This window comes from Tiliqua scincoides, chromosome 4 (assembly GCF_035046505.1).
Source record: "Tiliqua scincoides isolate rTilSci1 chromosome 4, rTilSci1.hap2, whole genome shotgun sequence".
In the NCBI taxonomy this organism is placed as follows: domain Eukaryota; kingdom Metazoa; phylum Chordata; class Lepidosauria; order Squamata; family Scincidae; genus Tiliqua; species Tiliqua scincoides.
Window position 1 is genome coordinate 179,549,910 of NC_089824.1, and position 14,450 is coordinate 179,564,359.

General features: G+C 44.4%; 1 protein-coding gene across 1 annotated transcript in view; it reads left to right on the forward strand.

The window, feature by feature from the left end:
• The window catches only part of LOC136648549 (complement receptor type 1-like), a 119,596-nt gene that overhangs the window by 82,508 nt on the left and 22,638 nt on the right, over positions 1–14,450 (forward strand). Inside the window, exons 15-20 of the mRNA XM_066624664.1 lie at positions 171–377; positions 1,418–1,615; positions 3,807–4,013; positions 6,410–6,607; positions 11,537–11,743; positions 14,099–14,149. Of these exons, the coding sequence (XP_066480761.1) occupies positions 171–377; positions 1,418–1,615; positions 3,807–4,013; positions 6,410–6,607; positions 11,537–11,743; positions 14,099–14,149 (1,068 nt within the window). The remainder of the gene's footprint in view (positions 1–170; positions 378–1,417; positions 1,616–3,806; positions 4,014–6,409; positions 6,608–11,536; positions 11,744–14,098; positions 14,150–14,450) is intronic.

The following is a 14,450-nucleotide window of genomic DNA, read 5'->3' on the forward strand; positions in this document are numbered from 1 at the left end:
TGACTGCGCCAGCACAAGTAGAGTTGGGGTGTCATTACTGTGCAAAATAGAATTTCCTGCCAGTGTTAACTTCAGACTACTATCATAGATGTAATGAAAAATATGGAACCAAAATGAATTACGTTGATGTGAATTTGATGGAACAATCTCACTATCTTTTGTTCCTCCAGCATCTAAAGATGGCTGCTATATCACCAAATTGCCGAAGTTTGAGTATTCTGAACTGGATCCGAAGTATACAGGCCTTTCAGAATATGTTCCTCCTCTCAGTTCTGTTGTGTACCAATGCAAAGAAAATTTTCATCCCAAGCCTGATGGAAACAATACTATTGTCTGTGTGAATGGTTCCTGGATACACACCAATGATTCCTGTGGCCGTACGTATCTCTTGTTTACACTGAATTAAATAGTCTCTACTCTGGCTGTGTTTAAGAAAACAGGTGCACTTATGAATATATGGATGTCGCTAAGTTCAAGCAAAGGATTTAAGGGCCTTAAAAGCCTTTCATAGGAGACTGAGCAACTAAATGGTTTGGGGTAGAGGTGGACCCCTCCCAGTCCCCATTCCCACTTCAGGTTTTCCTTGTGCAGTCCCATACAGCAAGAGTTTCTTTCTTTTCAGCTGGGGAGTAGTGGCTGTTCCTACTCCCAAAACAGCATCCCTCTGAGTGGCTTTTTGCTACTTTCTCCTTTGCCATCCTTTTTAGGTTTTGAGGTCCTTGGGAGAGGGAAACTTCTTGTCATGCTTTCTGCAGTTGAAATAGACCAGTTGTTTCCTCTGTACAGTACAGGGGTGCTCAGGAGAGAGTTTGATTTTCAAATATTACCTTGTAATTTGTATTTGGTAGTACTTTGCATTTAGGTTTTAAATTTCAGCAGCATAATTGACTTCACGAAGGGCGCAATCCTAACTAACTTTCCAGGTAAGGACAATGCAACTCCCAGGTAAGGGAACAAACATTGTATTACCTTGAGGAGGCCTCCATAATTGCCTAGCAACTGCAGGATGCAGCACATGACCCACTGATACAGCTATGCCAGTGCTGGAAAGTTGGCTAGGACTGCACCCTAATACGTTTAGTGGTATGACAAGACATGCAATCTTCAACTGCACACAGATGTCCCCTAACATCAGAACACCTTTTTCTTTGTCCTCTCTGTGTCTCAGTCCCAGTGTCCACATTGCCTGGCAATCCATTTGACAGACAGGTTGGTCAGTGAATCAAATTCTGAGTCAGGAGACTCTTTCTTCTTCCCCCATTCTTCCCCTTTTAACATTTTGTTTTAAAGCACAGCAATGAAAATTTGTTCATTTGAATATTGCCTTATTCTGTCCTTTACTATGCATCTGTCGTCAGCCTGATATCTCACCCCTTACAGTGTTTTCTAAAGTTTTCATGTTTTGTGTTTTTTGCAGCTGGCTGCAAGAAGCCAGAAATCTTCACATATGCAAGTGTACCAGGTCACACACTGCAAAATAAGGATAGCTTTCCAGTTGGGTCCGTGCTTACATATGAGTGCAATCCTGGTTTTCAGGCAATTCCTGGCATGGTTGCCTCTTCTGTGGTTTGTAGAGAAAATCTTACATGGTCAGAACCTACAGAGTTTTGTGAAGGTAATGGCTCTTAATGATTTAGGACTCTTGCTGTTGCAAAACAAGTAACACATGTAACATTGTGTAGCAGGGCCTAGGAGAGGGGAGTAAAGGGGTTAATTTGTACCCAGGCCCAGGGTCAAAAAGGGGCCCAGGAGCCTAAGGAGGGGGCCCAGAAATTTCTGGGATCTTACATTTTCCTATCTACTCAGATGTTGCCCACATGGGATGCTGGGGACACTACCATGAGTGTGTGGCTGCAGCTACTGGCGAGCCATATATGCTGGGCAAAGGAATGCATACATGACACTCACAGTGTCAAATCTGGGATGAAACTGGCCTACTACAGTAGCTCTTTGGCATGCAGTGGCGTCGCTGGGGGATGCGGGCTGCACCGGGTGACGTGCAAGGGGGAGTGACACACACGGGGGATGACGCGCTAAAATAGCAGATTTCAGGAGCAACCCTGTCATGCCATATACCATTGGAGGCGGAATTTCCAGCAGAATGCAATGCAAAAAACCAGAGTGAAATAGCTCCTTTCCTTCAAATGTTATGGCCAAGAAACTGAAAGGAAAAAAAAATGCATGGAGCCCTATGGAAAGTGAAACCAAGCCATATAGCACATTTACTCACAAGTAGGTGTACTAGCCATAGTCCATCGGAAATGGCAGGCTGAAGGAATGCAAAGACACCAGAATGGTCACTATCCAATGAATGCAACCCCCCAAAAACACCCAAGAAGGAGGTCCCTCCCTCCCAGCTGTGAGTGTGTTGAGCCCTATGGAAAGCGTTTATTCGCAAGTAGGCAGAAGTGCCTTGGCTTGTGATCAGGCCAGGCAAAGGGGAATGTGAGGACACCAGAATGGATGAAACTGGAGCTCAACAAATGCTCCAGAAGGAAACCTTCCCCCCCCCCCTATTAAAAAGGACCAAAAAAAACCAGGCTTGAACTGGTAAGGGGAATGTTTTCTATTTTGCACTTGTAAAGCCAGGTGGGTCTTTATCTTGATATACTTGAAATAGAAGAACTTTAAACTGGGCACTGGGGAGGGCTGAAAATTTCACTGATTCTTTTTGGGGGTTTGTTATTGCAGGCAGACTACAGAGAAAATTCACTTGGTGGAACAGGGCTGGCTCCCCCTTATTTAATTATTTCTTTTATTTTAATTTGCTTGATGATGTCACTTCTGGCCATGACATCATTTCCAATGGGTCCTGGACAGATTGTCATTCTAAAAAGTGGGTCCCAGTGCTAAAAGTTTGAGAACTGCTGCAGTAAGGTGTTAATGACATGCTGTGTGTGTGTGTGACTCAACAAAATCACTAAAATCAGAGTTTGAAGGAATAATCCCATTATGTTATATATCAATCAATGTGTAATTTTATGCAGAATGCAATGAAACAAACCACATTGAAATATATGTGTTCTATCGAAAGGTACAGCCAAAAAACCAGTGGGGGTGGGGCAATGGTACATCACCACGCCCACTGCCTGGGATATTGCCCCACCCACTGCATGGGGTGACGTGCAGGCCTCCCGCACCAGGTGATGTGAATCCTAGTGTTGGCATGTAGCTCTGCTTGCCATGAAGGAGTGTATAGGAGCTCAGGGACACAGCAGTGGGATTATAGTTGCTGCAGAAGCAAGTGTTGGTATCGACGGGACAGTTTCCATTCTAGTGTGAGCCTAATATGATGATGCTAATTTTCCCCATGATTTTCTATATTTAAAAGATTTTAGACTTAGTAGTGTGTTTGGTTTTCCATATTACTGTATCTAGCTGTTGTGCCACATGGGTTGGTAGACCTGGGCTCCAAAGACTTTTCCAGCTTTCTCTACCCTCCTCCCACCCTGTTTCATCCCTCCCTGTCCCCATTCTGCTTGTCCATCACCACCCTCCCCTGCTCTGTTTCACCCCTCCCCCTTTGCAAAGGGGCCCAAAAGAAACTTTGCACCCCCTGATAAAATTCCTCTCAGAGGCCCTGATGTGTAGTGATTGGGGCAGGGTGTCACCTTCCTATAGTCCTGTTTTCCTTATCAGATACATGCCTGGTAAAAATGGGTCTGCTAATACAGTAACTGCAAGATAGTTGTGGGAAAAACTCTCATGCTTGTACTGACTCTCATTACTGGATTTGGCCTCAGGGTTGACTTTTGAGGACCACCACAGATTTTTGATGTAATAATCTCGATAACTAACTCTTTCAGGAATTAAACTAAATTGTTCTTCCACCACCTTACCGGTGTTTGACTATTCGGAGCTTGGATCAGAATATAAAGCCCTTCCCGATGTTGTTACTTATGGCACTAGTATTCTGTACAAGTGCAAAGAAGGCTTTCATCAAAACCTTGATGGGAATGGTACAGTCATCTGTGGGAACGGTTCCTGGATATACAATGAAGACTCTTGTAGCCGTATGTATCTCTTGTGCTCTCTTTTACATTTAAAGAAGTTAGCAGCACAATCCTATGCATGTCTTCTCAGAAGTAACAGCCCAATCCTATCCCAGCTCCTGCTGGCAGGATAGGCACATAGTCGCAATCATGTGCCATAAAGCAGGTTGCAATTGCATGGAGGCCAGTGCTGCTGGCAGAGAGACCTGCACTGCAAGCCTCCACTGGTGTTGGAGCAACATCTGCTCTAGATCTAGATAAGGTCAACACCAGGCAGTGGGGAGACAGGATGGGGGGAGGGCAGGAAGGAGAGCAGTTCAGGCCCATGAGGTGGATGGGGATGGTGAAGGAGACCTCTACCACATCCTAATCCCCTCTCAGGCCTGAAAGCCCTGCACAGGACTACTTGGTTCTGTGCCAGTGATTGAGCCGGTGCAGCTCTGAGTAGACCCATAGAGGCTGCAGAGGCTTGACATAGGGCAAGGGAACAAATGTTCCCTTACCTCGAGGAGACCTCCAGCTGCCTCTCTACCCATGCGGGATATAGCTGTGGCTGTTTCAGTGCTGCTATTTTGTACCGTGGGCAGCACTGTTAGGTTCAGGCTGTAAATCTCTTAGTGTTCAATGGAGCTTACTTCCAGGAGCATGTACACAGAATTGCAGCTTAACTGAAGAAAAAAAAAATCCCTAGGCTGTTTTTAAATGTAAGCATGATAATTGTTCTATAGTTCTGATAACACAGGCCAACACACATTTTGCTTCCTTAAATGTTACACCAATTCCTGGGTATATTTGGGGTGCTGATTCAAAAAATGGCATCTCTTTAATGAGAACTGCAATCAAGACATCAGAAGGAGGAAGAGATAATTTTAAGATTATTTACATTGGCCGGTAGCCACCCAGAGGGGAAATAAGTGAATTTGGATTCCCCTGCTGGAGTAAATACAAGATTATTTTGTTATGGTATGCACCGAGGAGAAATAAATAAGAGGAAAAGAAATGACTTGAATTAATATTCAAGGCTGAAAAGGAAAAAAAATTTACTTTCACTTTCCCAGCAAATGGCTTGAAATCTGTCCTGCTCATTTAAAGGCATACTAACCTAACTTGACTGAGTTATTGTTTTCAATTATTGATACACCCTTTTTGGAAGAAGGGAGGCAAGATAAAGATTTGGATGATTCTTTAATGTTTTGATTGATTTGACATTGATATTGATTGGATTTGGAATATTGACTTATACTTTTTGGATACAAAAATTGGAAAGTAGCCCTACAACAAGCGGCTGGATTTGATACTGACAAAAAATGGCAGTCAAAAATGTAAAGGATGTTATTATGGTTGGCAACCTTCAGTCTTGAAAGACTATGATATAAGCCTACAGCACCCAGTATTCCCAGGCAGTCTCCCATCCAAGTACTAACCAGGCCTGACCCTGCTTAGCTTCCAAGATCAGACAAGATCAGGCATGTGCAGGGTAAGTAACAGCCAGAACTTATTAATGGATTTCTTGATGGATTTTAGAAGAGAAATGGAACAACAGGTCAGAAAATTATCTGAACAAATGAAGCAAACAAGCTCATCTCTTATAAGCACGCAGGAGGGTGAAATTAAAAAAGTGGACTATTTTGAAATGAGACAGGAGACGGAAGAAGCAATTGTTACTATAACAATTAAGAATCTTAAGGAAGAAAAAAAGAGGAGACGTTCAAGGAGCAAGCTGTCTCAAGAAGAGGAAGAATTTAAATGTAAAATTTTAATAAATACATTAGAAAGCCTCAGAAAGCCTAAGGCCTTCAGATGGCCCAAAAACTTCACTTCTGGTTTTTCAGGGAAATCAGGAAGTGATTTTTTTAGGCCTTTCGAAGACATTCTGAGGGGAGGTGCATGGCCTCCCCAGCCCTCAGAACACTCTGCAGACGTGACTGGAGCACAGCTGTGGTCACATTCAGTTGAGTAGGCAGAGGCTTGCAGGAGACCAGAGGTTGCTGTGGGCTGGACAGAGGCTTGTCTGGCTGCATTGGGCCTCCCGGCTGGGCTTTGGAGACCCCTGCTCTACAGAAATCCATAAGTAGGGATGTTGGCAAATTTTGCCAACATGTTCATGTTCAGGGAAGAATTTCAAAGCTTCAAGAAGCCTCCTTTGCAAATGCTCTGAAATTCTTCTCCAGCTGGACAAATGTGCTGGACTTTTCCATCACTGTAGCAACCAGTGGTGCACCTTCATGGTGTGGCTGCATGGTACAACATGGTGGGGGATAGGATCGGGTAGTCTACCTTTCAACATTTTACTTTAAAGCACAGAAATGGATGTTCATTGAACATTGCCTTATTTGTTTCTCTGCTGCACAGCATTTCCCAGCCTTTCTCACCTAGGACTCTGTTTTCTCAGTGTTCATGTTTCTTTTTCTTTGCAGCTGGCTGCAAGACACCAGAAGATTTGGAATATGCCAGAGTGCCAAAGCGTGTAATTGGAAATAGTAGCAGCTTTGCAGTTGGGACAGTATTTGCATATGAATGCATTCCAGGCTATAAAGTAATGTATGGTCTGGATCCTGCTAATGTGACTTGTGGAAAAAACTTACAGTGGTCAAAAGCCACAGAGTTTTGTGACGGTAATGGCACTTAATGTTTTAAGGCACTTTCTGTAGAAAGACAAATCCCAGGTGTATCTTTATTGTATTGGGATTAAGGGGAGAGTGACAACTTCCTATACTCCTGCACTTAAAATGGGGAGAATTGCAGAAGAAAATTGGTGCATCTGATAGCAGCCTGGCGGCTAATTCAGAGTACTCTACCAGAGGAACCCAGGTTATGGGACATCCTTCAGAGATCCTGACTTCTCCAAGGAAAGCAATCTCAGCAATGTGAGGTGATTGTTCCTAAGCAGGAAGGCTATGCTTCTCTTTTACTTTGTTGCCAACAGTAACTCCTGAAACTTTGTTCAATTAGCTAGTTATTGAGTAAAAACCTGGGCTTCCAGGGATAAGGCCAGGCCTAAGAGTGTTCTTAAGTTGAACACATTGCCCCTTTGAAGGCAGTGCAACTCCATCAACCACAGGCTGAGTCCTATTCCTTTATCATCTTACTACTAACTGAGTACTTCTGTCTTATCTATGATGAACTCAACTTCATGGCCCACATGCAACCCATCACTGCCTCCAAATATTGATTCAGAACATGATCAGTAAACAGACTGTTGTGCAGGATCAGGAGGGATAAAATAAGACTCTGACTACCAGTATTTTCTTTAAATTCATTTTTCTTGTAATTTGTATTTGCTTTAGCATATCAGGGTCCAATCTTATCCAATTTTCCAGTACCAATGCAGCTGCAGTGTAACCCTAAGGTAAGGGAACAAATGTTCCCATAACTTAAGGAGGTCTCTGTGACTGCCTTCCCACCACAGAATGCAGTGCATGCCCCATTAGCACAGCTGCACTGGCATTGGAAAATTGGGTAAGATTGGGCCCTCAGTTTCCATTCCCCAAAAAGATCACCCTATATCTTGTTAATGCTTACACAGGCACATACCACTGGTTGATCAATCCAAAGAGGACTTTAGGAGATTAAAAAGACAGGTGGTGCACACAAACTCTCAGATATAGGCAATGTGAGACTTCTGCAAACAGTCAAAACAGTAGATTTTTTACCTGTGCACATCCCCCACAATAAATATGCCAGAGCCACTGTACTGAATTACAACAAAATGCAGTGGGGCCAAACCGAACTCCAACCCCCCCCCCCCCGGTGTGAGGCTCTAATTTGGGGGAAATGGTGCTAACCCTCTAACTTCCCCAAGGGTATAATGGGTAGCAAAGTATCCCGATTCCAGGCCAAACTCCATCAGTAGCATAGCTAGACGGAGTGCAAAGCACTAAGTTTTGCAGTGACCATCACCTTAGCTTGCAAAGCACTGTGTGTTGCACGGAGCCTCACTGCAGGTGTACAAGTGGGCCCCCCTCCCCTTCAGAGCAGAGATGTGCAGTGCAGGGGTGGCAGGTTAGACAGAGCTGCCCTGTCATCTGTGGAATAACACTAGTCAGCTGCCCTGCCTGCTTACTCCACAGGAGGCTCTCCTTACATCTGCTTTCTTGGGTGTAAGAAGAGCTTCCTCTGGTGTAAGCAGGTGGGGCAGCTGTGGTGTTTTTCCATGGACTATGAAAGGGCGGTTCTGCCTCACCTGCTGCCCCTGCGCTGCATGTCCCTGCTTCAGAGCCCTTCCAGTTGGCTAGCGGTGAGGCTCCATGCAACACTAAGTACTTTGCACACCAAGGTGAGGCGCCTTGCAAAATTCAATGCTTTGCACACCCTCTAGCTATGTTACTGGAGCCCACAAGAGCCATCCATGCAGTCGGAAAGTGTGATCACTATGAATCGTCTCCTCCCCTACTCTGGGCTTCTCCAGCCAATTCCAAGACAAGAAAGCCCTTGGGCTCATCCTTCTGCCCTACCTCATCCAAGCAGAAAAAAACCAGACCACCTAACCTTTGTCCAATGACCATCGGTTCCTTTAGAGAAGGGCAACAGAGCCACCTCCTGCCTGATGCAAAAGGAAAACATTAACCCTTCCCTGTTTCCTGGTTGGAACTTCCTGCTGCTCACCCAGTCTGAATGATCACGAGGTCTTTCACGCTGCAAAAAAAGTAAGCAAGCACACCCAGACAGACTGCAGTACACATGTATGGGCAATCAGTGGTGAGTCAAGTGACCTCAGACTTAATACCAGAGTCATTGGCAGAGGTGACTGGAGTCTCCACAAGTCAGCTAAAAACACTAATTTTCATGACTCAAGTCACCTGAGTTAGAGGTGTTTGAAAACAGTGTTGTTTTACTCAGAAAGCCCATTGTGGGCCCAATCCTATCCAACTTTCCAGCACCGGTGCAACCGCAATGCAGCCCCACGGTAAGGGAACAAATTTTTCCATACCTTGAGGAGACCTCTGTGACTGCATCCCCAACACAGGAAGCAGTGCTTACCCCATAGGCACAGTAGCACCGGCTCTGGAAAGTTGGATAGGATTGGGCCCTGTGTTTGGTAAGACTTAAACACTAAACCTATCTTTCTCACTGGAACGCCTCTATCTACTGTCTTATGAACCAGTCCCAGTAGCATTGTAAATTTAGACCATCCGTGTACACCTGGACTAGACCTCTTAATCTCCTAGTCTATTCTTTCAGCTCCAAGCTTAGGCACGCTTTCTTCAGTGGTGTTTACTCCCATATTCCACAGCACAGTATGTCTTTCAGTGACAGTCTGCTGGTGTTTGCCTCTTTTCAGATTGTGACAGAGAACAAGAACAGGAAGGAAAATGTTTAATTATTTTCTCTGTAAATGGCTTTGTGAACTTTTTTGTTGAAAAGTAGTATATTTTTATATCATATAAATATATAAGGTGTAGCATTATTATTCTTATTAAAAATAACATTGCAAATGGAATTTCTGTGGAATTTGTAAATAAGATAGTAAGACTTCATGCCACAAAAATCAGGTGAAATATGTTTTATTAGACCCTCCTCAATGTAAGGGTTAGATCACACATGAAAGGCTTTTTTCAATGTATCCAAAAGATGCTTTATTTTAAACTGTGAGATTATTAATACAAGTGTATTCTTTGAAACATATAGACATGTAAGATATATACCCTAGGCCAGGAGTTGGGATGGCTTTGTCCACAGAGACTGTACTGCACAGTCTTCTTTGTTCTTTTTTATTTACGTTTGGGCCCCAAAAGAAAGGATTGCAAGCAAGTTAGAAGGTACATTGTATTAGGATTTGGTCAAATAAAGGATAAAAAGGTCCAAATCCTCCATCATCTATTCCAGGGGTGCCCAAACATTTTGGCAGGAGGGCCACATCATCTCTCTGACACTGTGTCGGGGGCCCAGGGAAAAAAAAGAATTAATTTACATTTAAAATTTGAATAAATTTACATAAATGAATTTATTAGAGATGGAACTTATATGAATGAATGAAGGTCTTTCTAAGCAAGGCCAGCCTTTCCTTTGCTGCCACTGCTGCCTCACAGATGTGAAACAGCAGTAGTGGAGGGAGCCCTCATCCCACAGTTCAGGTGAGAGGTAAAACAGTCATCCTAATGCTGAGAGCAGTTGCGTTGGGCCGGCACGGGCTCCAGCAAGACTCCAGAGGGCCAGAGGCTCATTGGAGACTGGGGGCTCCCCAAGGGCCAGATTAGGAGCCCCCAAGGGCCACATGTGGCCTCCGGGCCGGGGTTTGGACACCCCTGAAATTCTATTCCAAAACTATTTGCGAACTGTTACAAAAAGCAAAATACCATAGTGTACCATGTGATCCAGAAGTGATCACACCCCAAAAGAAGAAACCTGAATCTAGTCACCTAGTTTTGGACTGACATATGAACTGGCTGAAAGAGAGACTGCTGAATCCTCCAGCAAAACTCTCAGCAGTAATCTGCTTTCTACGAGCTAGGATTTCTGCACTTTCAGGGGAAGAGCCTCCGTTTCCTGAGGCTCACAATGGCAAAATATTAAGTTCAAGTGGCTAGATATGCTTTAAGTTGTGCTGGGTAACCATCAGAATGGTCAGGTTGAATACTGTTTTCATTTTCCTGTATCACTTGTGCTCTTCTAAGGCCTTGAGAGTGTTAATGCTTCAGGATGTCTGAACAACAAGTTTAGGAATCAGAGTCCAATCCTATCACTCTCCCCCCCCCCCCCATGGCATCTAAAACAGGTGTGCTGTATTTGGGGGAAGAAGGAGATTGGGAGATTTCAGAGATGAAAGGGGATTTAAATCCCTTATGCCTCTGTAAACTTCCCACTCTGCAATGGGTTGCCTTAAACATGAACCAGCAAAATCACTGGCATAAGTCCTAGGAGAGAAAAGGGGCAAGGAGGCTGTAGTAAAAGGGGATAGGATCCGGCATGCACTTTTGCTGCCAGATCCACCCCTCCTGCAGCTTCCCTGACCCCATTCCTCCCCCTCCCTGCTCTTTTTTTACCCCCTCTTCACCCCATTTTGTCCTCTTCCTGCCTTGCCTGCTCTGGTGGGTGGTTGGCAATCTGCTGGAAGACTGGGAGCACTGCCACGTGCCAGCACTCCCAAAATGGCCACTGATGGAACTCTGTGCGCTCTATCAGCAGCCATTTTGCAACAGTGAAACTTGTTTCTGCTGCCGCAAAAGGCTGCATGCAACAGCCCAATCCTCAATAGAATTGGGCCGTCAATACCTTAAGCATGCAACTTCCCCTCTTGAGAATATAAGAAATACATATTACTCCTGTACTGACCTGCAGTCTTACTGAAATAAAAATCTGAAGATACAATCAAAATAGAATTCTTGTGCACAAATTCCATTGACATTATTGGGATCTTTGCAAGAATGTATCTACCCATTTCCTTGAGACTTGCTTTAAATGTCACTATTCTTACTACTTTTCATTATAGAACTTGACTCATCTTGGGGCTATCACCATAGATATAGTGCAGGATATGAAACAAAAAAAACATATTTACTTTTATCATTTATTTGTAATGAACTCACTAACTCTACCTATTTCAGAAATTAAGGAAAACTGTTCGAAAGGAGACCTGCCGATGTTTATATATTCTGAGCTTACACCGGACTACGTCAACCTTACAGAAGTTGTTCGCAATCGCAGTCACGTTGAGTACAAATGCAAAGAAAATTTTTTCCTAGACCCTGACGGGATCACGATCATAGTCTGTGATTCAGGAACCTGGATACCCAAGGAAGATCCATGTGGCCGTATGTCTGTCTGTCTGTCTGTCTGTCTGTCTCTCTGTCTCACACACACACACACACACACACACACACACACACACACACACACACACACACACACACACAAAACATACACTTAATTAAATTAGCTATAATTGAAGAAAAACATATGTAGGCTGTATTTAAATGTAAGCATGGTTATTCTTCTGTGGTTATGATCCTCAACAATTAATGGAAAGAAATTCTGCTAATGAAATTAATAAGAGTTACTTCATAGTCAGTTTGTTGAGAATTGAGGTTTTAAGTTGCTCCTGCTCACTATGCAAAGACGAACTATGTAAAGTGAGGGCTCACTTCTGTTTACTTAGGAGAGAGCAACTGTTTCTTCTAGCTTTTGTATAGATATTTTGCCTTTGCTTGTTAACCATGCTGGTATCCTCTTGAAATTGGTGGTACAATGTGTGGTATACGTGCTAGCTGAACTGTTATAGTGGATTAAATAACTTGCACTCATTCTGGAGAGGTGTGACCATCTTAAAGTCTTCCAAGGAGCTCAGGGTGGTATACATAGTATCTCTCCTTCTTTTGTCCTCTCAACAACCCTGTGAGAAAGGTGAGGTTGAGAGAGAATGCCTGGCCCAAGAAAGCAAGGAAGCTTCATGGCTGAGAGGGAATTTGAACCTGAATCTTCCAGATCTAAGTCCAACTCCAGAACCACTTCATCCACTTTCTTTATTCTTTCTTTATTCATGTTCTCAATTGCAACCAAGCACTCCAGTTCCCCCAACTTGGCTTAGAGGCTTCTCACATTTGGGTATACATCATGGGCCCAATCCTATCCTAGCCTTACGCTGGCAGATCTCATGATCTGCTACTGTAAGGCCTGCACTGCTGGCACAGCCATTCTGCAGGTGACTGCTGCCAGTGCAAAGCCCTAGAGGTTGTGCACAGGCAACACCTGTCCACACAATCTCTGCTGTCACTGATAAGCTGATGGTGAGGCAAACTGGTGTGGGGAGTGGGCTGGACCAGGGTGGTTTGGGGAGGTTGATCTCTGTGGCAGCTGTACACAACCACAGAGTTCTGTGTTCTATCCTCCCTTCTCATCCCAGACCCACCCCCAGAGTCTCCTCATACCAGCAGAAATGTTGGCACAGGTCTGAGAAGACTCAATGGGAACCAGGTGGCCTATACAGAGGTAAATAAAAAATTCCTCTCCTGGGCTGTCTGGTCGCTGGACAGCTCATAGCATTCAGCACAGGCTGCAATGGTGGCTTTGCACACTTTGGGCTGGCAGGGGATAGGATTGGGCTGTATAATTTTTCCCAAATGTTGTTAATACGTACATTTTTGCCTATGGCCTTTTGGCCTCTCAGACCATCAGTTCTGTACTAAGTATGCTCCTTTCCAAATTCTCCTTTCTGGACAATCTAGGTTAGTGGTGTCAAACTTGTTTCATACAGCAGGCCAAATAGCATTAAGGATGCCTGCTGAGGGCCATAGGTGCTGTCATTAGGCAGGAAGTAATGTCATTAAATAGGTCATGACCAGAAAGAAGCACATTTTTCTTACTTAGGAACTCATTAGCTGCAAATGACAGACAATAAAACATAAGAACCTTGATCATATTTCAAATTATGGGAGAGCCCAGTTATCATGCAGGCTGCCCTTTCAGCAGTGACACCTCAGCACTGCCCAGCAGCCCAGAGCTCAAAGGCCAGATAAAAAGCTTCAGTGGGTCAAATCCTGCCCCTGGGCCTTGACACCCCTGATCTTGGTTTTAAACATAAGGTCTGAGGTTCAGGTACAGTCGCTGGAAGTTCTTTATACATGCCCCCTGATAATTGGGCTCTCCCAGCACCACCATCAGCTGCTTTCAACTGCTGAGCTGTGAAGGAACACATTGGCAGTAGCGGCACTGCTGAAAAGGCAGCGGTAATAGGGCTCGATTATGATGTGAACCAGTCACTCAGCAGCACTACTTCTATTGAGGTGTCACTGCTGGAAAGGTGGCCAACAAGATAATTTGGCTCACTTAGTGCTGCCCTTTCAGCAGCACCACTTCTGCTGAGGTGCTGGGAAGAAGAGATGGAAGGAGGCTTCAGAAGGTGAGGAACAATACGGAGGAAGAGGCAGGCCAAGAAGGGTGAGAAAGGGAGAAGTTGCCAAGGCTCTGGGAGAATCCAATTAACTTGAAGGCTACTCTTTCAACAGCACCACTTTTGTCGAGGTGACACTTTCCAGAACACCTGCTGAGCTGTGAAGTGATGCTTAAGCAGAAGTGGCACTGCTGAAAGGATGACCCGCATGATAATTGGGCTCTCCCATATCTGGCAAATATGATCAAGATTTGCGTATTTTCTCTTTTTTCATTTGCAGCTAATGAGTTCCTAAGTGAGAAAAAAGTGCTTATTTCTGGACGTCACCTGTGTAATGGGGCACCTTCCTTATGAGGAAAGGCTATGGCGTTTGGGCCTCTTCAGCCTAGAAAAGAGACGCTTGAGGGGGGACATGATTGAGACATACAAAATTATGCAGGGGATGGACAGAGTGGATAGGGAGATGCTCTTTACACTCTCACATAATACCAGAACCAGGGGACATCCACTAAAATTGAGTGTTGGGCGGGTTAGGACAGACAAAAGAAAATATTTCTTTACTCAGCGCGTGGTCAGTCTGTGGAACTCCTTGCCACAGGATGTGGTGCTGGCGTCTAGCCTAGACGCCTTTA